Source organism: Mauremys reevesii, linkage group 8 (assembly GCF_016161935.1).
Source record: "Mauremys reevesii isolate NIE-2019 linkage group 8, ASM1616193v1, whole genome shotgun sequence".
NCBI lineage: Eukaryota > Metazoa > Chordata > Testudines > Geoemydidae > Mauremys > Mauremys reevesii.
In genome coordinates this window covers 37981299-37999169 of record NC_052630.1, presented here as the reverse complement: position 1 = coordinate 37999169, position 17871 = coordinate 37981299, and the positions used below count along the sequence as shown (strand labels likewise).

The window sequence follows — 17871 nt, the reverse complement described above, 5'->3', positions numbered from 1 at the left end:
GTCTCGGGGAGGGGTTCGCTCCCCCCCAGGTCCCCTCTCCGAAGGGTCAAGGGCCCGTGCCCAATTTTCTGAGCAAGGGTCCCTGGTCAGGGTAAGGGTGTAAGGGTCCGGGTGCGGGTCCCCGGATCAGGTGAGGGGTCACTCTTCGACTTCAGGGCGCCTGGGAACCAGGCCGCCTCACTACAGGAGGCTGAGTAGTATTGTAGTCACACAGGCCGCGCCCTAGATCAGGGCGGGCAACAACAAGTCTAGGGCTCAGACCCTCAGGCAGGGCTGAGCAACAGTTCAGTTGTAAAGCCCAAGCCCTAGCTCAGGGCGGGGCAGCAACAAATACAGGGCTCAGACCCTCAGGCAGGGCTGAGCAGCAGTTCAGTTGTAAAGCCCAAGCCCTAGCTCAGGGCGGGGCAGCAACAAATACAGGGCTCAGACCCTCAGGCAGGGCTGAGCAGCAGTTCAGTTGTAAAGCCCAAGCCCTAGCTCAGGGTGGGGCAGCAACAAGATACAGAGCTCAGACCCTCAGGCAGGGCTGAGCAGCAAACAGGTAAGTCCAGGCTTCTGAGCCTGAGCGTTGGGGTTGAGGGGGAGACTGCCACCCGTGAGTAGGGTGGCAGGGGGGACACAGGCCCACCCACTCCACTGTGTCCCGGCCCGGGGCCCTAGCAGCGGCGTGGATCCGCTGCAGTCAGTGGGGATCCTGGCCGCAACACACTGACATAGGCTCAGGGTCGGCGGCAGCCAGACTGGGGTCGGCTATCCCCGGGCCACTTCCAATCTCCCCCTCCAGCGGTACCTGTGTCCTTGTGGCTTCAGCGGGGGGTCCACCAGCATGGGCTCCTCCGGAGACGGGTGCACAGGTGGGCTCGAGTCCTCCTTGGGGTACCGAGCTTGGGGCAGGCTCGGCCAGTCCTCCTCTGGGTACCGGGCTTGAGGCAAGTTCGGCCAGTCCTCCTCTGGGTACTGGGCTCGGGGCAGGCTCGGCCAGTCCTCCTCTGGGTATCGGGCTCGGGGCAGGCTCGGCCAGTCCTCCTCTGGGTACCGGGCTCGGGGAATGCTTGGTTCAGCAGGAGATCGGGCACCAGCGTCTGTCCTCTCCAGCGGCCGGGGCCCAACTGAGCGCTGGGCCCGGGCCTTTATACTTCCTGTCCCGCCCCTTGACTTCCGGGGGGCGGGGACAGGTGGCGGTGGCTCCGCCCACTGAGGCGGCTGTTCTGGCTCGTCCCTCTCAGGTGCGGCTGGGAGCCAGGCCGCCTCACTACAGTGGCCATGGACATAATGGGACCTCTCAGCAAGACGACCCGGTCGGGGAAGAAATACATTCTGGTGGTGGTAGATTTCGCCACTCACTACCCCGAGGCCGTGGCCTTGTCCTCTATTGAAGCAGACACCGAAGCAGATGCACTGCTGACCATTTTCAGCCGGGTGGGGTTCCCCAAGGAAGTCTTAACGGACCAGGGGTCCAACTTCATGTCGAACCTGCTCCAGTCCCTGTGGGAGAAATGTGGGGTCCGGCACAACTGGGCCTCAGCATATCACCCCCAGACCAACGGGCTGGTGGAAAGGTTCAACGGGACGCTAAAGATGATGCTAAAAACATTTATGAACCAGCACCCACAGGACTGGGACAAGTATTTACCTCACCTGCTGTTCGCGTACAGGGAGGTACCCCAGGAATCTACTGGGTTCTCGCCTTTCAAACTGTTATATGGGAGGCGGGTAAGGGGGCCCCTGGACCTGATGAGAGACGAATGGGAGGGGAAGGCCGCCCCCGATGGCGAGTCAGTGGTGGAGTATGTCCTGACCTTCCGGGAAAGACTTGCCGAGCTCATGGGCCTGGCCAGGGAGAATCTGGCCCAAGCCCAGAGGAAGCAGAAGGTCTGGTACGACCGTACGGCACGGGCCGGCGCCTTTGCCACTGGGGATCAAGTGATGGTTCTCATCCCCGTGAGAAAGAACAAACTCCAGGCCACCTGGGAAGGGCCCTTCAAGATTATCAAGCAACTAAATGAGGTAAACTATGTGGTGGAGCTATCTAACCGGGCTCATCACCGCCGGGTGTACCATGTGAATATGATGAAGCCATACTATGACAGGGGGAATGTGGTGTTGGCCGTGTGTGGACACTGGGAGGAGCAGGGAGATGACCCTTTAGTGGATCTATTCCCAGGGAGAAAAGCTGGTTCCCCCCTGGAGGCGATTCCCCTCTCTGATCAGCTGACCTCGGCCCAGCACGCTGAGATCAGAGGGGTGCTGCATCTATACCGACAGCTGTTTTCCAACCAGCCTGGACGCACTAATTTGACTGTCCACAGGGTGGAGATGGGGTCACACACCCCTATACGATGCTCCCCTTTTTGGGTCACCGGAAAAACTGCCCAAGACCTAGAAAGAGAGGTCAGGGACATGCTAGCCTTGGGGGTGATCCAGCCATCCGCCAGCCCCTGGGCCTCACCAGTGGTGCTGGTCCCCAAGAAGGACGGGTCGATCCGGTTCTGTGTGGACTATCGAAAGCTCAATGCCATCACTGTATCTGATGCCTACCCCATGCCCAGGCCTGACGAGCTCCTAGACAAGCTGGGAGGCGCTCGGTACCTCACCACCATGGATCTTACAAAGGGCTACTGGCAAGTGCCGCTGGACGCAGATGCCAGGCTGAAATCGGCCTTTATCACCCCTCTGGGGGTCTACAAGTTTCTGACCCTGCCCTTCGGCCTCAAGGGAGCGCCGGCCACCTTCCAGCGCCTGGTGGATCAGCTACTGAGGGGGATGGAGAGTTTTGCCGTGGCATATATTGACGACATCTGCGTCTTCAGCCAGACCTGGGAGGACCACGTGTCCCAGGTTAGACAAGTGCTGGACCGACTCCGGGAGGCTGGGTTGACCGTAAAGGCTGAGAAGTGCAAGGTGGGGATGGCTGAAGTATCTTACCTGGGCCATCGGGTCGGGAGCGGCTGCCTAAAGCCGGAACCAGCCAAGATGGAGGTGATCAGAGACTGGCCCGCTCCCCAAACCAAAAAGCAGGTCCAGGCCTTTATTGGGATGGCGGGGTACTATCGAAGGTTCGTGCCCCCACTTTAGCGCCATAGCCGCCCCCATCACTGAGCTGTGCAAGAAGGGGAAGCCAGACAAGGTGGTCTGGACCGAGGAGTGCCAGGAGGCTCTCGGGGCGCTGAAGGAGGCTCTGGTCAGTGGCCCAGTTCTGTCAAACCCAGATTTTGACAAGTCCTTTATGGTGTTCACCGACACCTCAGACACAGGACTGGGGGCGGTGTTGATGCAGGAGGATGAAAAGGGGGAGAGACACCCCATCGTGTACCTGAGCAAGAAGTTGCTACCCCAGGAGCAGAACTACGCGGCCATCGAGAAGGAATGCCTGGCCATGGTGTGGGCCCTTAAGAAACTGGAGCCCTATCTCTTTGGGCGCCACTTCACCGTGTACACCGACCACTCTCCCCTGACCTGGCTGCACCAGATGAAAGGAGCCAACGCCAAGCTCCTGAGGTGGAGCCTGCTCCTGCAGGACTATGACATGGACGTGGTCCACGTGAAGGGAAGTGCCAACCTGATAGCGGATGCGCTGTCCCAGAGAGGAGGCCCCGAACTTCCCCGGGTCACTGGGCAGAGTGACCCTGCTCAGTTCAGTCTCGAAGAGGGGAGAGGTGTGATGGAGTAGGGGCTGTCTGTGTGGGGGTTGGGAGAGCCGGGGAGGATTTAGGTGAGAGACAGGACCGGAGCCTGTAACCTGAGCTAGGCAGGCGGAGCGGGAAGTCAACACCTTGGCCCGGGGAAACTAGACAAAGGCAGGGAGCCGGCTGGAGGGAAGGGGGGGTCAGTTTTCGGTTTGGGGCTTGGGGGTGAACCCCAGAAGGACTCGATTGAGGGGTCCTGGTTGTGCTGTATCCTGTGCTCCTGTGTTGAATAAACCTTCTGCTTTACTGGCTGGCTGAGAGTCACTGTGAGTCCCAGGAAAAGGGGTGCACGGCCGGACTCCCCCACACTCCGTGACAACAACTTAATCAGGAATGTCCCCTGGGCTCTGTGTATCCACCATGAGCTGCTGTCGCCTCCTCCTCCGACAGCAGAGGTGCATTAAATCTTGATGGGCCTCCATTGTAAAAGGAAGCCCCTTGGACAAAAGGCTGGATTTTACCCTGGAGAACTGGTCTGTCAGGGGAGCAGTTGTCTGGCAACAAAGTCACCTGCTGGGGCTCACCTGACTGCAGGTATAAAGGCCAGATGTGTGTGTGTGTGTGGTCATTTTTCACCAGTTTAAAAATGTGGGGGGACCCATCTACCTGAAGATGGCCTCCCAAGGAGCTGAATGGGGGGAAATGCAGATATGGTTTATTTTGTATGGATCTGTGTTAGGGCTGTCAAGCGATTAAAAAATTAATCGTGATTAATTGCACAGTTTAAAAAATTAATTGTGCGATTAAACAATAGAATAACATTTATTTAAATATATTTTGGATGTTTTCTATATTTTCAAATATACTGATTTCAATTACAATACAGAATACAAAGTGTACAGTGCTCACTTTATTTTTGATTACAAATATTTGCACTGTAAAAAACAAAAGAAATAGTATTTTCAATTCACCTAATACAAGTACTGTAATGCAATCTCTTTATCATGAAAGTTGAACTTACAAATGTAGAATTATGTGCAAAAAATAACTGCATTCAAAAATAAGACAATGTAAAACTTTAAAGTCTACAAGTCCACTCAGTCCTATTTCTTGTTCAGCCAATCACTCAGACAAACAAGTTTGTTTACATTTGCAGGAGATGATGCTGCCTGCTTCTTGTTCACAATGTCACTTGAAAGCGAGAACAGGTGTTCACATGGCACTGTTGCAGACAGCGTCCCAAGATATTTACGTTCCAGGTGTGATAAAGATTCCTATGTCCCTTCGTGCTTCATCCACCATTCCAGAAGACATGCGTCCATGCTGATGACAGGTTCTGCTCGATAACGATCTAAAGCAGTGTGGACTGACACATGTTCATTTTCATAATCTGAGTCAGATGCCACCAGCAGAAGGTTGATTTTCTTTTTTGGTGGTTCAGGTTATGTAGTTTCTGCATCAGAGTGTTGATCTTTTAAGACTTCTGAAAGCATACTCCACACCTCATCCCTCTCAGATTTTGGCAGGCACTTCAGATTCTTAAACCTTGGGTTGAGTGCTGTAGCTGTCTTTAGAAATCTCACATTGGTACCTGCTTTGTGTTTTGTCAAATCTGCAGCAAAAGTGTTCTTAAAATGAACATGTGCTGAGTAATCTGAGACTACTACAACATGAAATATATGGCAGAATGTGGGTAAAACAGAGCTGGAGACACAATTCTCCCCCAAAGAGTTCGGTCACGAATGTAATTAACACATTATTTTTTTAATGAGCATCAGCAGCATGGAAGCATGTCCTCTGGAATGGTGGCCGAAGCATGAGGGGGCATACAAATGTTTAGCATATCAGGCATGTAAATACCTTGCAATGCTGGCTACAAAAGTCTCATGCAAACCCCTGTTCTCACTTTCTGGTGACACTGTAAAAAAGAAGAGGGAAGCATTATCTCCTGTAAATGTAAACAAACTTGTTTGTCTTAGCAATTGGCTGAACAAGAAGTAGGACTGAGTGGACTTGTAGGCTCTAAAGTTTTGCACTGATTTGTTTTTGAGTGCAGTTATGTAACAAAAAAAATCTACATTTGTAAGTTGCATTTTCATGATAAAGAGATTGCACTACAGTACTTATATGAGGTGAACTGAAAAAATACTATTTCTTTTGTTTATCATTTTATAGTGCAAATATTTGTTATCAAAAATAATAATAATAATAGTGTATACTTTGTATTCTGTGTTGTAACTGAAATCAATATATTTGAAAATGTAGATAAGCATCCAAAATATTTAATAAATTTCAATGGTATTCTATTCATTAACAGTACGATTAAAATTGCAATTAATCACAATGAATGTTTTTTATCACAATGAATTTTTTTTACTTTACCACGTGAGTTAACGGCAATTAATCAGCAACCCTAATCTGTGTATTTCTTGTGTGTGATTTAGTAAAGAGCATCAGTGTTATGGAGCTTTGTGCAAAGTGTCTGTGTGTTCCGTGCTACCCCAGAGACAGTTAACCAGAACCCAGAAGGTTCACACTTTTGCTGAGGTTCTGGGAGAGCACATGTTTATGCTCCAGGGTGAGTCCAAGGGCCAGTACTAGTTCAGGGGCACCATGCCCTTCTAGAAAATATCTTCAGAACGCCTTGTGTAATGGATGGGCATTGGACAGTGAGTCTCCCGGTCCTCGATTGCAGTAGCCACCGGATCTTAACAGAGCAACAGTGCACGTATATATCGCTAGGCCTGCTTTGCATGTGGTTACTAAAACCAGTCACCAACAGTGCCCATGTGGCTTCCTCTTTCTTAATGTGCAGACAGCAAAGACTCAGATCTGCCATCAGCCTAATGCTTCGTTGCTGCCGCTGCACCACACAGCCCGGAAGTGCCCTACAAGATGGGCCTGAACTCCTGCCTTAGCAACCGTCAGTGCAGAACCTGGGCAGAGTCGCTCTGCTGAATTCCTGTGTGTCAGAGCCATGCCTGACAGATTGAATAGCATCAGTACCAAAATGAGGCCCCACGGCCCTGAAGCTCCAGCAGGATGGCTACATGGGAAAGCTCCTGGTGCTGACAGCGGTAGGGATCGGGGAGGAAATGTGTGTGCAGCATGGGGCCACATCCAAAGGGGCAAGATCCAGCAGATGCAGAGTTCTGAGGCCTGAGACTTCGGCAGGGATCCCTGCTAGCAATTGAGCCACAGACACGAGTGTCCACAATGCTTGAGAGGCGCCACCAGGGGGTGGGGGGTGGAATTGGAGCCCCTGTGAAAGGCCAAGCAAAGGAGCCTCGTATAACACGTGACGTGGCAACCCAAGCTTGGACCAAGTGAGAATGGCCTGAGCTGTGGCAAAATGGCCAGACCACTTGGTAAGAGCTGATGGCTGGGCTTTTGGGAGCTGGATCCTCTCGCAGACACTAACACAGCCCCAGCTGCAAGTGACAACTGGTAATGGCACCCAACTCACTAGTGCTGAGTCTGAGCAAAGGCTGGCTGTTGGAGTGCGTGACCTCAGCTGCACAGCCTGAGTCAGCAGCCTGACCACGGCTGCTCAGAGCTTGGCGAGGAGCTGCACTGGTGTTGGAAAAATCATAGTGCTAATGAAGCCTTTCCGTATTAGGCCTGAGTAAACCAAAGTTATGTTATGCTTGTCCAAACTGTGTTGGAAAGCTTACAGAACTCATTAGACTGAAGGCCGTGTATCTACCTAAGTCAGCTATTTCGCTTATCAGTTTTGTTTGGCTCCCCAAGTATATGTTGGCTCCCCAAGTGTATGCAGCTGCGTTCACATGTATGCATCCAAAGTATCTAGTACAAAGGGTCAACGGATGTATCTTGTGTCCCCTTCAGAATGACAAATGTATCCTCAACAGCTGTATGTCTCTTGTAGCCCCCACAAAATGATATATGTATCCTGCGTACCCAATTATCCACAGGGTCTATAGGTCAACCAAATGACGTAGACAAACGTAGGCTAAGTTGTTTGTTACCGGCTATAAAGGTAGGCCGTTTGGCCATGAAAGGTGTGTCTCTTTCTCTGGCACTAGCCGAGAGGAACACCCGCTCAGCTGACCGATCAATAAAGGGTGTGGTACTCGTCTTCCTGTCTCCGTGCCTCCTTGGTGTAATTAGGTAAGCTCCAGGGGAAACGAGCCCTTTGGCTAACAAATGGCGACTCCACGCCGACTTCTCTCCCTGTTGGGGCGCTGACCGGCGGCCGAGGACGGCTCAGGAGAGTGGCCACCTTGAGCTATTGGTTTGCTCGAGCCCGGTCGCCGCAATCGGCCGGGCTCCATAGAGAACTCCAAACGACACGGAGGCAAGACAGTACCAGAAGAGGAGTCCACCTGCCAGACGTGGCCACTCCGGGCGTGGTAAGTGCGTTACCTCCTGGGTTTGAGGATTAACGCCCAAGAGTGAGGGTTGGGACCTTGGGCCCCTAATGGTAAAGGAACCCACAAATAGGAAGGTGTGTGTGGGTAAAAGCTTTCTGGTTAGGTTCAGACACGGCTAATGAATAATTCCATTAACTCCACGAGTCCGAACAATTACTGGGACTTAGAGCAGCCCCAGGGCTGGCTTTTCTTTTGGTAGGGTACTTTTGTTTCTTGTTCTATTGGTATGCTGGAAGCCAAAACTGTAATCGGGTCTAGGAGCGTGAACCCATCTTCTCTTCCCCCCCCTTCTTTTCCGTGTGGGTAAGGGACAGTCTAAACATTCCACCTCACCCCCTAAGGGTACCCCAGCATATTATATGTACGTACATTATGGTTCTAAAACCTGCAGGTATTTAGAGAATTGGAATCTTTATACGCGTGAAGATCCATCTAAACAATGCCCATTAAAAGGTACCTTTAATCTAGATAGGATCATATATCTCAGAGGAGCTTTTAATCACCAAAGAAAAGCCTCTGACACAGTGTGAGCAATTTGTCTAGAAACGGGTTAATTTAAAACTCAGCTTCAGAGATAAAAAGAGAAAGTTGTTTTATGCTCAAGGTCAAGCAAACCAAAGGCAGTACAAGTTACAGAACTGAGATTACATTTGCAAAGCTTAACTGTTTGGTGAGATCCAACAGTCTGACTTTGTGACGGATGCCGGTGTTGGTGTGGCTTGGTGACACTGGAGAAGCCACAGGTAGCTGACCTGGACTAGAATCTCTGAAAGAGACACCGCAGGAAATTCCAGGGTGTAAAAGAACAGCCTTCCCAAGAGCGGAAGCATGTTGGAAATTCTGAACAAGCTGTATACAGGATAATCTCCCGTCCACCTATTCCCCTTTTCTGAATGTTATATACAGACGTGGCCAGTCTGGATATGTGTAAGTATGGGGCATTTATATCTTTCTTGAGTGATGTGGGAGCATTCCCAACACTCTCCATTGTTGTTTTATCATTTTAATGAAGCTTTAAAATTTGGTTATATGGTGTATTTTCTCTATCCTCCTGCAACGTCCTGCAGTGTCAGTTTGATCACCTGACATGAGGCATAAATTGGTAACAGAAATTTGTCACAGTTTGGTGAGCAATAGAGAATGGGGGAACCCTGTAGAATTTACACCATCTATTTGTTTTACCCTTGTTGTTTTATGTTTGTTTTATTTGGTTATGTTGGTGTTATATGTTGAGGATTGCATAATTAAAGGTGTGCCCATTCTCAGCTGCAGTAAGTCTGAGAACTGGAGAAGGGTTTAGCATTCCTCTCTCCACCCTGGTTGACCAGGAAGGGTGGCAGGTGAAAGGATCTACCCCCAGTCGTAGCAGGACTGGGCAATAGAGTAGTTGGAGAAAAGGAAGCCCTGGCTAAGCAAGTACCAGTCCTTCAGGGACTTGTTAAAATGTAACCATTTGTGCTCAGCATACGCCGTAACAGCAGTGTGTTTGCTACAAGAGGCAATTAAATAGTTAACGCCAGTGGGCCATGTTTTGCCCAGGTGGCAAGCCTCACGAGGAGGACTCAGGTCGTCTTGTGAATAAAATGTTTTGGGAAAAGACCAGAAGGGTGGGGGCAGAAGCCCATGAAAGAAACGGTTCAGCGGAAAAAAAAAGGATCAGGCCCAGGCGGCAACAGACAGAGAGCTTGGAGAACAGGTTGGAAACTTTTGAGGGTCTCGTGGAAGGAAGAAGTAAGTGAGGGATTTCAAATACTCAGAAGGATATTTGAAATGGTGATTTGAATTGGTAAGTGGCTGTTGAAAGACAAAGCAAGTGATATAAGGAAAGAGCAAGTGATTTGAAGGAAAGTGAAGAGTTAACCCTGTAGTTGCTGGAAGGAATAGTAGTTGAACTTTGTAAAAATGCTAAAGAGAAAAGTTCTTGGTGTTTTTTTTTAAAATGTTTGTAAATAAATTCAGGCAAAGAAATTATTAGATTGCAATCATTTGGCTATGAACAATTTTGTTGAATTAGCTAAAGAATGTATACAGTGCTGTGTAAATGAAAATTTATTAGGCTCTAAGGCACTATCAGTGGTGATGTTTTCTTTCAGTGTTTAAAAGCAGGAGTTAAAAGTAAAAAGCAAGCCAGAAAGCATCTGTATTAATGCAAATTATCTAACTGATAAGGTAAAAGCCACTGAAACCTGGGCTGCCTATAAAACATATACAAGAAAATATGGGGTAATTCCCCTGTTTTGCCTAAAATCAACAAGGGTATTTGTATATTTTAAGCAATAATTGACTGCCCAGAAGGGGTAGACCTTTGTTTTTGTCTTTCAGATAATCAAAGAAAACTAATGCCAGCTAAACAGCATACAACATACCATGATTTACTGGCAGAGTAAAAATTATGTTTTGTGTTTATGTTCTGTCTTGTGGTGTCTGTCTCAAGTGGCCAGAATTGTTGTTTAATATTTTCATGGGATGGTCTGGTTGAAATAAATCAGAAGGCTTGAATTGAAATGCAGATATTTGTTTTGTTCAACTTAAAATACAAAGTGTTTGGATACATCAGAAAAATGTGATATACTAAAGTCTTATGTATTTTCTTAAGTAAAAGAAAAAAACTGCATTGGCCAAATTGCATACTAACAGTCTTTGGAAGCAAGGACATAAAAAGTTAACCCACTCCCCATATTGTACATGGGATCCTTCTGGCTACCTCAGATTTCTAGCCAGAGGGCTGGGGATGGTGGGAAGCTATTGAACTAGAGCTTGTATTAAATGAACTCATCAAAGTGGGTGTGCTTGTCCTGGCTTGTTGTTCCAAAGCTCTGTAATAAGGTTATTTTAGTAGAAGGGTATATGTGGCATACATTAAATAATAAGACTAATGTACTGTATAACAGCAATGTGTATGTGTTCATTGTTAACAAAAGGTGTATAAGTAAAAAGTAAAAGTTTCCTTTGTAGGTTAAAAAAGGAAGCCAAAAAGGGGAAAAGGAAAAAGAACGAGTTAAATGAGAAAAACTTTAACTAGCAAGCTCAGTCCAAAAAAAAAAAAATACACTGACTTCGTTCAAGGACACTTGGCTAACAACCAGAAAAGGGGGGCTGTACAATCTGCAAAGACACTAATGCAATGTGTTAGGTTTCCTTTTTACACAGGTAAAGACGCACTACCCGAAGACCCTAGCAGCCCTGCCACTCCATGGAACCTGGAGACCGGATCAATGTACAGGTCCACCAACAAAAGACTGCTTTGGCTCCACGCTGGAAAGGCCCTTATTGAGTCCTGCTGATTACCAACACCGCTGTGAAATGCCAAAAACTGATTGCTTGGACCCATGATTCTCACTGCAAAAAGACCCGTCCACATCAGGAGAACTCTCCTATATGATTAGCCTATTCTTTCTTCTAGTTCAACTGTGCTTCTGGACAGCAGGGAAAAAGGACAAGGTGACGTGCTAGCTAACCTCTCCCTTGTCCGCTGACAGACCTACTGTGCCTTTGAACTTTTCTAGAAGAATCAAAAACCATTACAGGCTGGTGTATTCCTAATCCCTCCCCTGTAGAATGCTGAACTACAACTGTTTGGGGAAAGAAGAAAAAACACTCACTCCACTGACATTGCCAAAGTCCAAGAATTCCTGACTAAAAAGGACATTGAGAACTGACCCTGGTAAAGAAACAAAAATTCTACACTGGCAGGAAGAAACTTGTGGGATCCTGTTTGGAAATGTGGTATTAATTGAATTTTGGGGTTTATTCTACAGGCTGCGCCCTGTGATTTGGATAAATCCTTTAGTATGTATTGCCCTCCCTAATTGGATTTTAAATGACATTGCCTTTATCCAGTTTTCAGATCACTTTTACATACCCAGATTGCTCACAAGGGGCTGCCATTAGATTAGCACAACAAAGAGCCTGGGTTATTTCCTCTGGAGAAAGGGGAATTGACCAGATCCCTGTGGGCTGGGGCCAATAGTGTTGCAGTCATCTGAATTATTTTTCAAAGCCAAGAACATAATAAGAAATTGGGCCGACTAGAAAGGGCCACTAGCCTTATTTTTTAAGCTCAGCTATCTTAAGTACAGGCTGGAGCTGGTGAGTTACATGTCATTTCCACCCTTAGTTCTATAACCCAGAAGTTACTGACAGAAATGGTGTTAAATATCACTGAGGCTGGGAAGGCATTGCAGTGGGATCTAGTATGTTTAAAATTTCAGGATTTCCTGAATGACCAGCTGATGGCCATTTGGAGTAATCTTGAGTACCAGACTTGGCCCACTGCCCTTACAGACACATCTGAAGTACCATCTGATCTGTGGTCATGGAAACATATTTGGACACTTTCTGGATGAAAGTGTGTACATTTACAGTGCTCCTTCCAAGCATATGGACCGGTTAGGGTGGGTGTGGCTCCCACATACCGAATCCTGCCGGGTCCATGGGGAGGATGCATATGGGACTAAATTATTCACCGAGGCTTCTGGGAAATTAAACCATTGAGTATGCCTACCTGAGTTATAGTCAGTGCCCCGATCCCTTAGTTGTTAAATGAACAAGGTTCCACTCTTTTGTCCATGCATTCATTCCTGGGTTGGGGTGACTAAGCTTAAAGGAGCAGTTGTAAATATTTCTGCAGAGCTTCATTGCTTTTGGCCTCAAAGTGTGAGAAAACTCAGCCAAAAGGTTTGGTGAGTATTCTCAAAGGGGGGAGTTGTTGGAAAAATCATAGTGCTAATGAAGCCTTTCCGTATTAGGCCTGAGTAAACCAAAGTTATGTTATGCTTGTCCAAACTGTGTTGGAAAGCTTACAGAACTCATTAGACTGAAGGCCGTGTATCTACCTAAGTCAGCTATTTCGCTTATCAGTTTTGTTTGGCTCATGTATGCATCCAAAGTATCTAGTACAAAGGGTCAACGGATGTATCTTGTGTCCCCTTCAGAATGACAAAGGTATCCTCAACAGCTGTATGTCTCTTGTAGCCCCCACAAAATGATATATGTATCCTATTATCCACAGGGTCTATAGGTCAACCAAATGACGTAGACAAACGTAGGCTAAGTTGTTTGTTAGGCCATGAAAGGTGTGTCTCTTTCTCTGGCACTAGCCGAGAGGAACACCCGCTCAGCTGACCGATCAATAAAGGGTGTGGTACTCGTCTTCCTGTCTCCGTGCCTCCTTGGTGTAATTAGGTAAGCTCCAGGGGGAAACGAGCCCTTTTGGCTAACACTGGCCAGGCGGAAAACCCCAGCAGACAGCACTGGCAGCAGCCCGTGTGATGGGAAACATCCAGGGGAACAGCTGACAAGGAACTGAGGAAAGAGGAACTGAGCACACAATTCACTGATTGCCAAGCCAAGATGCTACCTGAGCGTTATCTGGGCTGACACAGCCAGGAAAGCCATGTCCATTGGCCCCACTGGAAAGGGGGACCTGCACTGCGCCGACAGCCCCGGGGAGGCAGATATAGCAACATCAGAGATGCAGCCACATTTCCCATGGCACCTGAGCCAACCGAGATAGCAACCTGTGTGCAGAGCAGGGAGGTGCCTGCAGCTCCCCTCACGCACAGGGGTGATTGCAACACCAGCAGGATTGCAGGGTTCAGGAGAGAGAGAGAGAGACTCTGCAGACAGCGGTTGGGATCGTGGTCTCTGCTTGCTCTTGCTAAACACAGTTTTGCCAGGACGCAGGCATTAGTGCTGACTGGATGTCTGGCAGAGGGTGCAGGTTGGATGGTTAATGCATTTGTGCATTCTTTATGCCTGTGCCAGAGGGGATGTTACAAGTCGATACATTAAGCTCAGCTGCGTGGAGCCAGCTACTTGGCTCCACACAGCTGAGCTTAATGCATCAACTTGAAACATCCCCTCTGGCACACGGACATAAAGAACGCATGGCATTGCAAGGTATGCATATGAGCACAGCGCTGCTCACACTGTGCTCCATAAAGCTGAGCCGTCTCCCCCCGCCCCATACCCAGTCTCCTTTTTACAGCCATTGGATTCTATGACAGCTGGCCAAGTGGCTGAGAGCGTTGGACACTGCTGCATCCAGGAAGTCATGCAGGGAGCGGGAGGCCATCCATCGACCTGCTGTGGTTGTGATACTCACTCACAATACCCTTCTGGAATATGATACTGTGGGCCCAGGGCACCAGCCCCATTTATGTCTGTGAAGCACAGTGCATCCAGCCCTGCCATTGTCCACAGCAGGGAGAATTTTACAAGTGCACAGAGCAGTTGAACCCAGGAATTCAGGTGTGTGGGGCAGGAGCGGTTCCCAGGGATGGAGGTCAAGAGCTCACCTGAGTTGCAGACAGGAGGGCATAAAGCACCAGGGGAAACCAAAATCCTTCAGGCAAGATTGTCAACATGGGTGGCTTAAGGTCAGGCTCCTGGGTCCATATTTAGGTACCTAAGTGGATGGCCTGATTTTCCCCAGCAGCTCCAGTGGGAGCTCAGCACCTTTGAAAATCAAACCACTCCTTTAGGTGCCAGAAGATGGACATAGGAGCTGAACAGCAGCTCCCAATGTTCCTCGGTCATGTTTCAGACCCAGCTGGATGGATTTCCTGCAGCCTGAGCCCAAGTCTGCCCCTTGGCTCTTGGACCAGGCAGGGAGCATTGCAGGTCAGCAGGGGCATTTGGTGTTATTTCTACCCAGCTCATGTGGAGGAAGGGTGCCCGGCCTACAAGCTCATGGCCTTTTCATTTGGAAAGTCTATCAGCTGAGAAGAAGGAAGTGCACAGCCCCTATCCCTCCTCCCTCAACCCCAGCGAAGTCTCAATCTTACTGTCTCTAAGACAGTGATATGTGCCCTCCTGGGGGTATGCCGAGATCTTCCAGGAAGTACATCAACTTGTTGGTGTCATTAGGCATGACTCTAGGTAACTCAGGAGGGTGGAAAACCACAGTGTCAATGAAGCCTTTTTGTATTAGGCCTGAATGAACTAAAGTCACTCCATGTCTGACCAGAGTGCCCCCATGTTAAACTCTAATCGACCTAGCAGGCCAGTAACCGAGAATGGAATGTGTAGCAGCTAGTTATCAGTGCAACACTGATACCAGGAGGCAATGATGAGGCCTGCTTGCACCTGGCTAAGGGGGGGGGGGGGCAGAATAACAGATCAAGGAAAGTAAAACAAGATAACTGTTCACAGAAGAGTTACTAACGAGCTAAAGTGGTTTTTGCCAAGTATGACTTAACTGCTTAATGTAATTGCTATTGCAAAGTGTGCCTGCTACATGGGAACGTAAGGGGGAGGCGGGGAGTAAAGGGGGAGGAGTGTGGGGGTAATGAGAATGCTTAGCTGAAATCATGTATAAAGAGAGAAAGCTGCTTGTATGTGTGTGCTTGATTTGAGACGTGTCTGTGTCTCCCTGCACCGCTTTTGAGGTCTCAAATAAACTTTGTCTGCTTCTCCACCTTGGTGTGTTTATTGGAGCGAAGCACACCGGGCAACGAACCACTGTTGCTGTCCTCGGGCCTCTGTGCCGGCAACAAACTCATCTAGATATTTGCCTAGTTTTACAACAGGCTACAGAAAAAGCACTAGTGAAGTCAGTACAAATTAAAGTTTCATACAGACAATGACTTGCTTACACTGCTCTATATACTGTAGACTGAAGTGTAAGGACAGTATGTATATCCCAATTGATTTATTTTATAATTATATGGTAAAAATGAGAAAGTTGTTCAGTAACAGTGTGCTGAGTCACTTTTGCATTTTTATGTCTGATTTTATAAGCAAGTAGTTTTTAAGTGAGGTGAAACTTGGGGTACACAAGACAAATCAGACTCCTGAAAGGGGTCCAGTTGTCCATAAAGTTTGAGAGCCACTGCTCTGAGATAAACAAACAGCTGCCCCAAACGCTCCCAGCGCCAAACAGGCAGGCACATCCCTGCTCCATCGCCACGGCAATAGTAGCCCTCAGTGATAACAGAGCTCACGGGCCCGTCCCCTGACATCCTGGCAGCAAACAGCGGCTGGGCCAGCCGGTCAGAGTGGAGACAGGAGGGCTCAGTCCCAATGCACTACGAGCCCTGGGCTATGGGTGAGAATTCCATCAGCCAGGCGTCCAGCCGAGGCCTCTGGGAGCAAGAAATCCTTGCACCAAACAGGAAGCCGTGGCAACACATTCACCCCGTGGGGCCTTGGCCTCACCCACCAGGCAGCGCGGCACCTAGGCAGGGAGAAGGAAGAACCCATTTGCCTTATGCAGCCTTAGGAGCAGCATGTCCAATTCTACCCAGCCAGGGCCGAGAGAGTCCCCCCCGGAATTGCTCCCTGCCCCCCGCTGCAGTGAGCCCAAGAGGGGAGACCCCCATGTGCGTTGGGATGGCTTGAAGGGAAACCTCCTCTCCGTGTGGATCAAAGGAGCCTCGCAGGGCGCTTACCTGTGGTGCATTGCTCAGCCCAGCCCAGCCAGATGCAGGTGAGCAGAAGTGAAGTGCAGAGAGCTGCAGAGCATGGCCCAGACTGCAGGGACATCATGTTTGCAGCTCAGGCGGGCTAGGCTTCCTCTGAACTGGAGCAGCGAGTGAGCACATGCATGGTGCCTTGCCAGGCTCTGTAGAGTGCTGGATGAGGGGACAGACTCTGAGGTAAAGTCACAGTGATGACACAGGCACTAGACGTCTCCCTCTGGTTCCTTTTCTGTCGCTTTCTCTTCCTCTTTCCTTGCAGGTGAAGGAAGCAGATGCCTGGGGCGGCCAATAGAAAGGGGCATGTCCGGATCTTCGGCAGTGGGTCCTTCACTCACTCTCTTCGTCTTCGGCAGCAGCTCAATCAGGTTTGTTTTTTCTTCACCGCTTGGGGTGGCAAAAAAGCTGGAGATGGCCCTGGTCTCTGTGATTCTGCATTTGAACGCCCAGGGCAGGCACTCACACATGAGGGGCTGACAGCAGGCCTGAAACGCTCCCAGCCACAGCATGTCTCTGGGGGCATACAGCCAGGGCGCCATAATGGCAACCAGACAGGGGGTCCGGATTTTCCTCCCCACCCCATGCCCTTGAGGGACAGACCAACAGACTGGAATAAGGATTAAACCACTGGGTTCTCTAGCCATTTAACAGGAGCCTGTAGAAATTACTCTAGATATCTGGAGTATTTCATAGAGAACCGGGTCCTTTTCTGAGGGGAAGCCTCTGGAAACTCCTCGCTCTCCTTTACACCCGGGAGGACTTTCCCCAGGGTGCACACACTGTAAGGTCCAGCGACACTGTGACAGATGGGTGATTCCCAGAGAGCTGTGAATCGTGAAATGACTAGGCTGGGCAGGGATCGGGCACATGGCGGGGTAGGACAGCGTGCTGCAGGCTCCCAGAAATGCTGTGGCTGCTTGCTAAGATGTCCAGCTCTCGCTGAGGCTTGCACCAAGCCGGCTGCCACTCACTCAGGCCGCTACTGCGGCGTGGGAGCACCCGTCATTGCTTTAGCTGCAGCAGCTGCTGCAAGGGGAACTCCCCTCCTGCATCCCACCCCAGCACCGTGGCGCAGGGATGGACCAACTCATCCCCACTTGCCCCATTGCTGGACGTACCAGTGATGCAAGGAGAGGAGCCAATAGAGCAGGGCCAAGCTGCAGCACTGAGTGTGAATCTTGCAGCCACTACAGCCCACCTCTACATGCAGCTTCCTGGTCTGCTCTCCAGCCCCCACCCACCTCCTGCTGCCTTTAGCTTTCTCCTGAGCTGGCCAGTGCAGGCACCTTCTTAGCAGCAGGCTGTCAAAGCAGCACAGCCCCCAGCAGCCCCTGCCGCTCTCATCCTCCACTGGGGGCTGAGCACTTTGGAAAATTTGGCCAGGACTCCCTTCTCCTGCCCATCCTTCCCTGGCCAGCCAATCAGGCAGCT

General features: G+C 49.6%; 1 protein-coding gene across 1 annotated transcript in view; it reads right to left on the bottom strand.

The window, feature by feature from the left end:
• Positions 1-16683, bottom strand: part of LOC120369698 (proteinase-activated receptor 4-like) — a 29952-nt gene extending 13269 nt beyond the window's left edge. Inside the window, exon 1 of the mRNA XM_039483268.1 lies at positions 16414-16683. Within this exon, the coding sequence (XP_039339202.1) occupies positions 16414-16510 (97 nt within the window). The 5' untranslated portion in view covers positions 16511-16683. The remainder of the gene's footprint in view (positions 1-16413) is intronic.
• Between the last annotated feature and the right edge of the window lie 1188 nt (positions 16684-17871).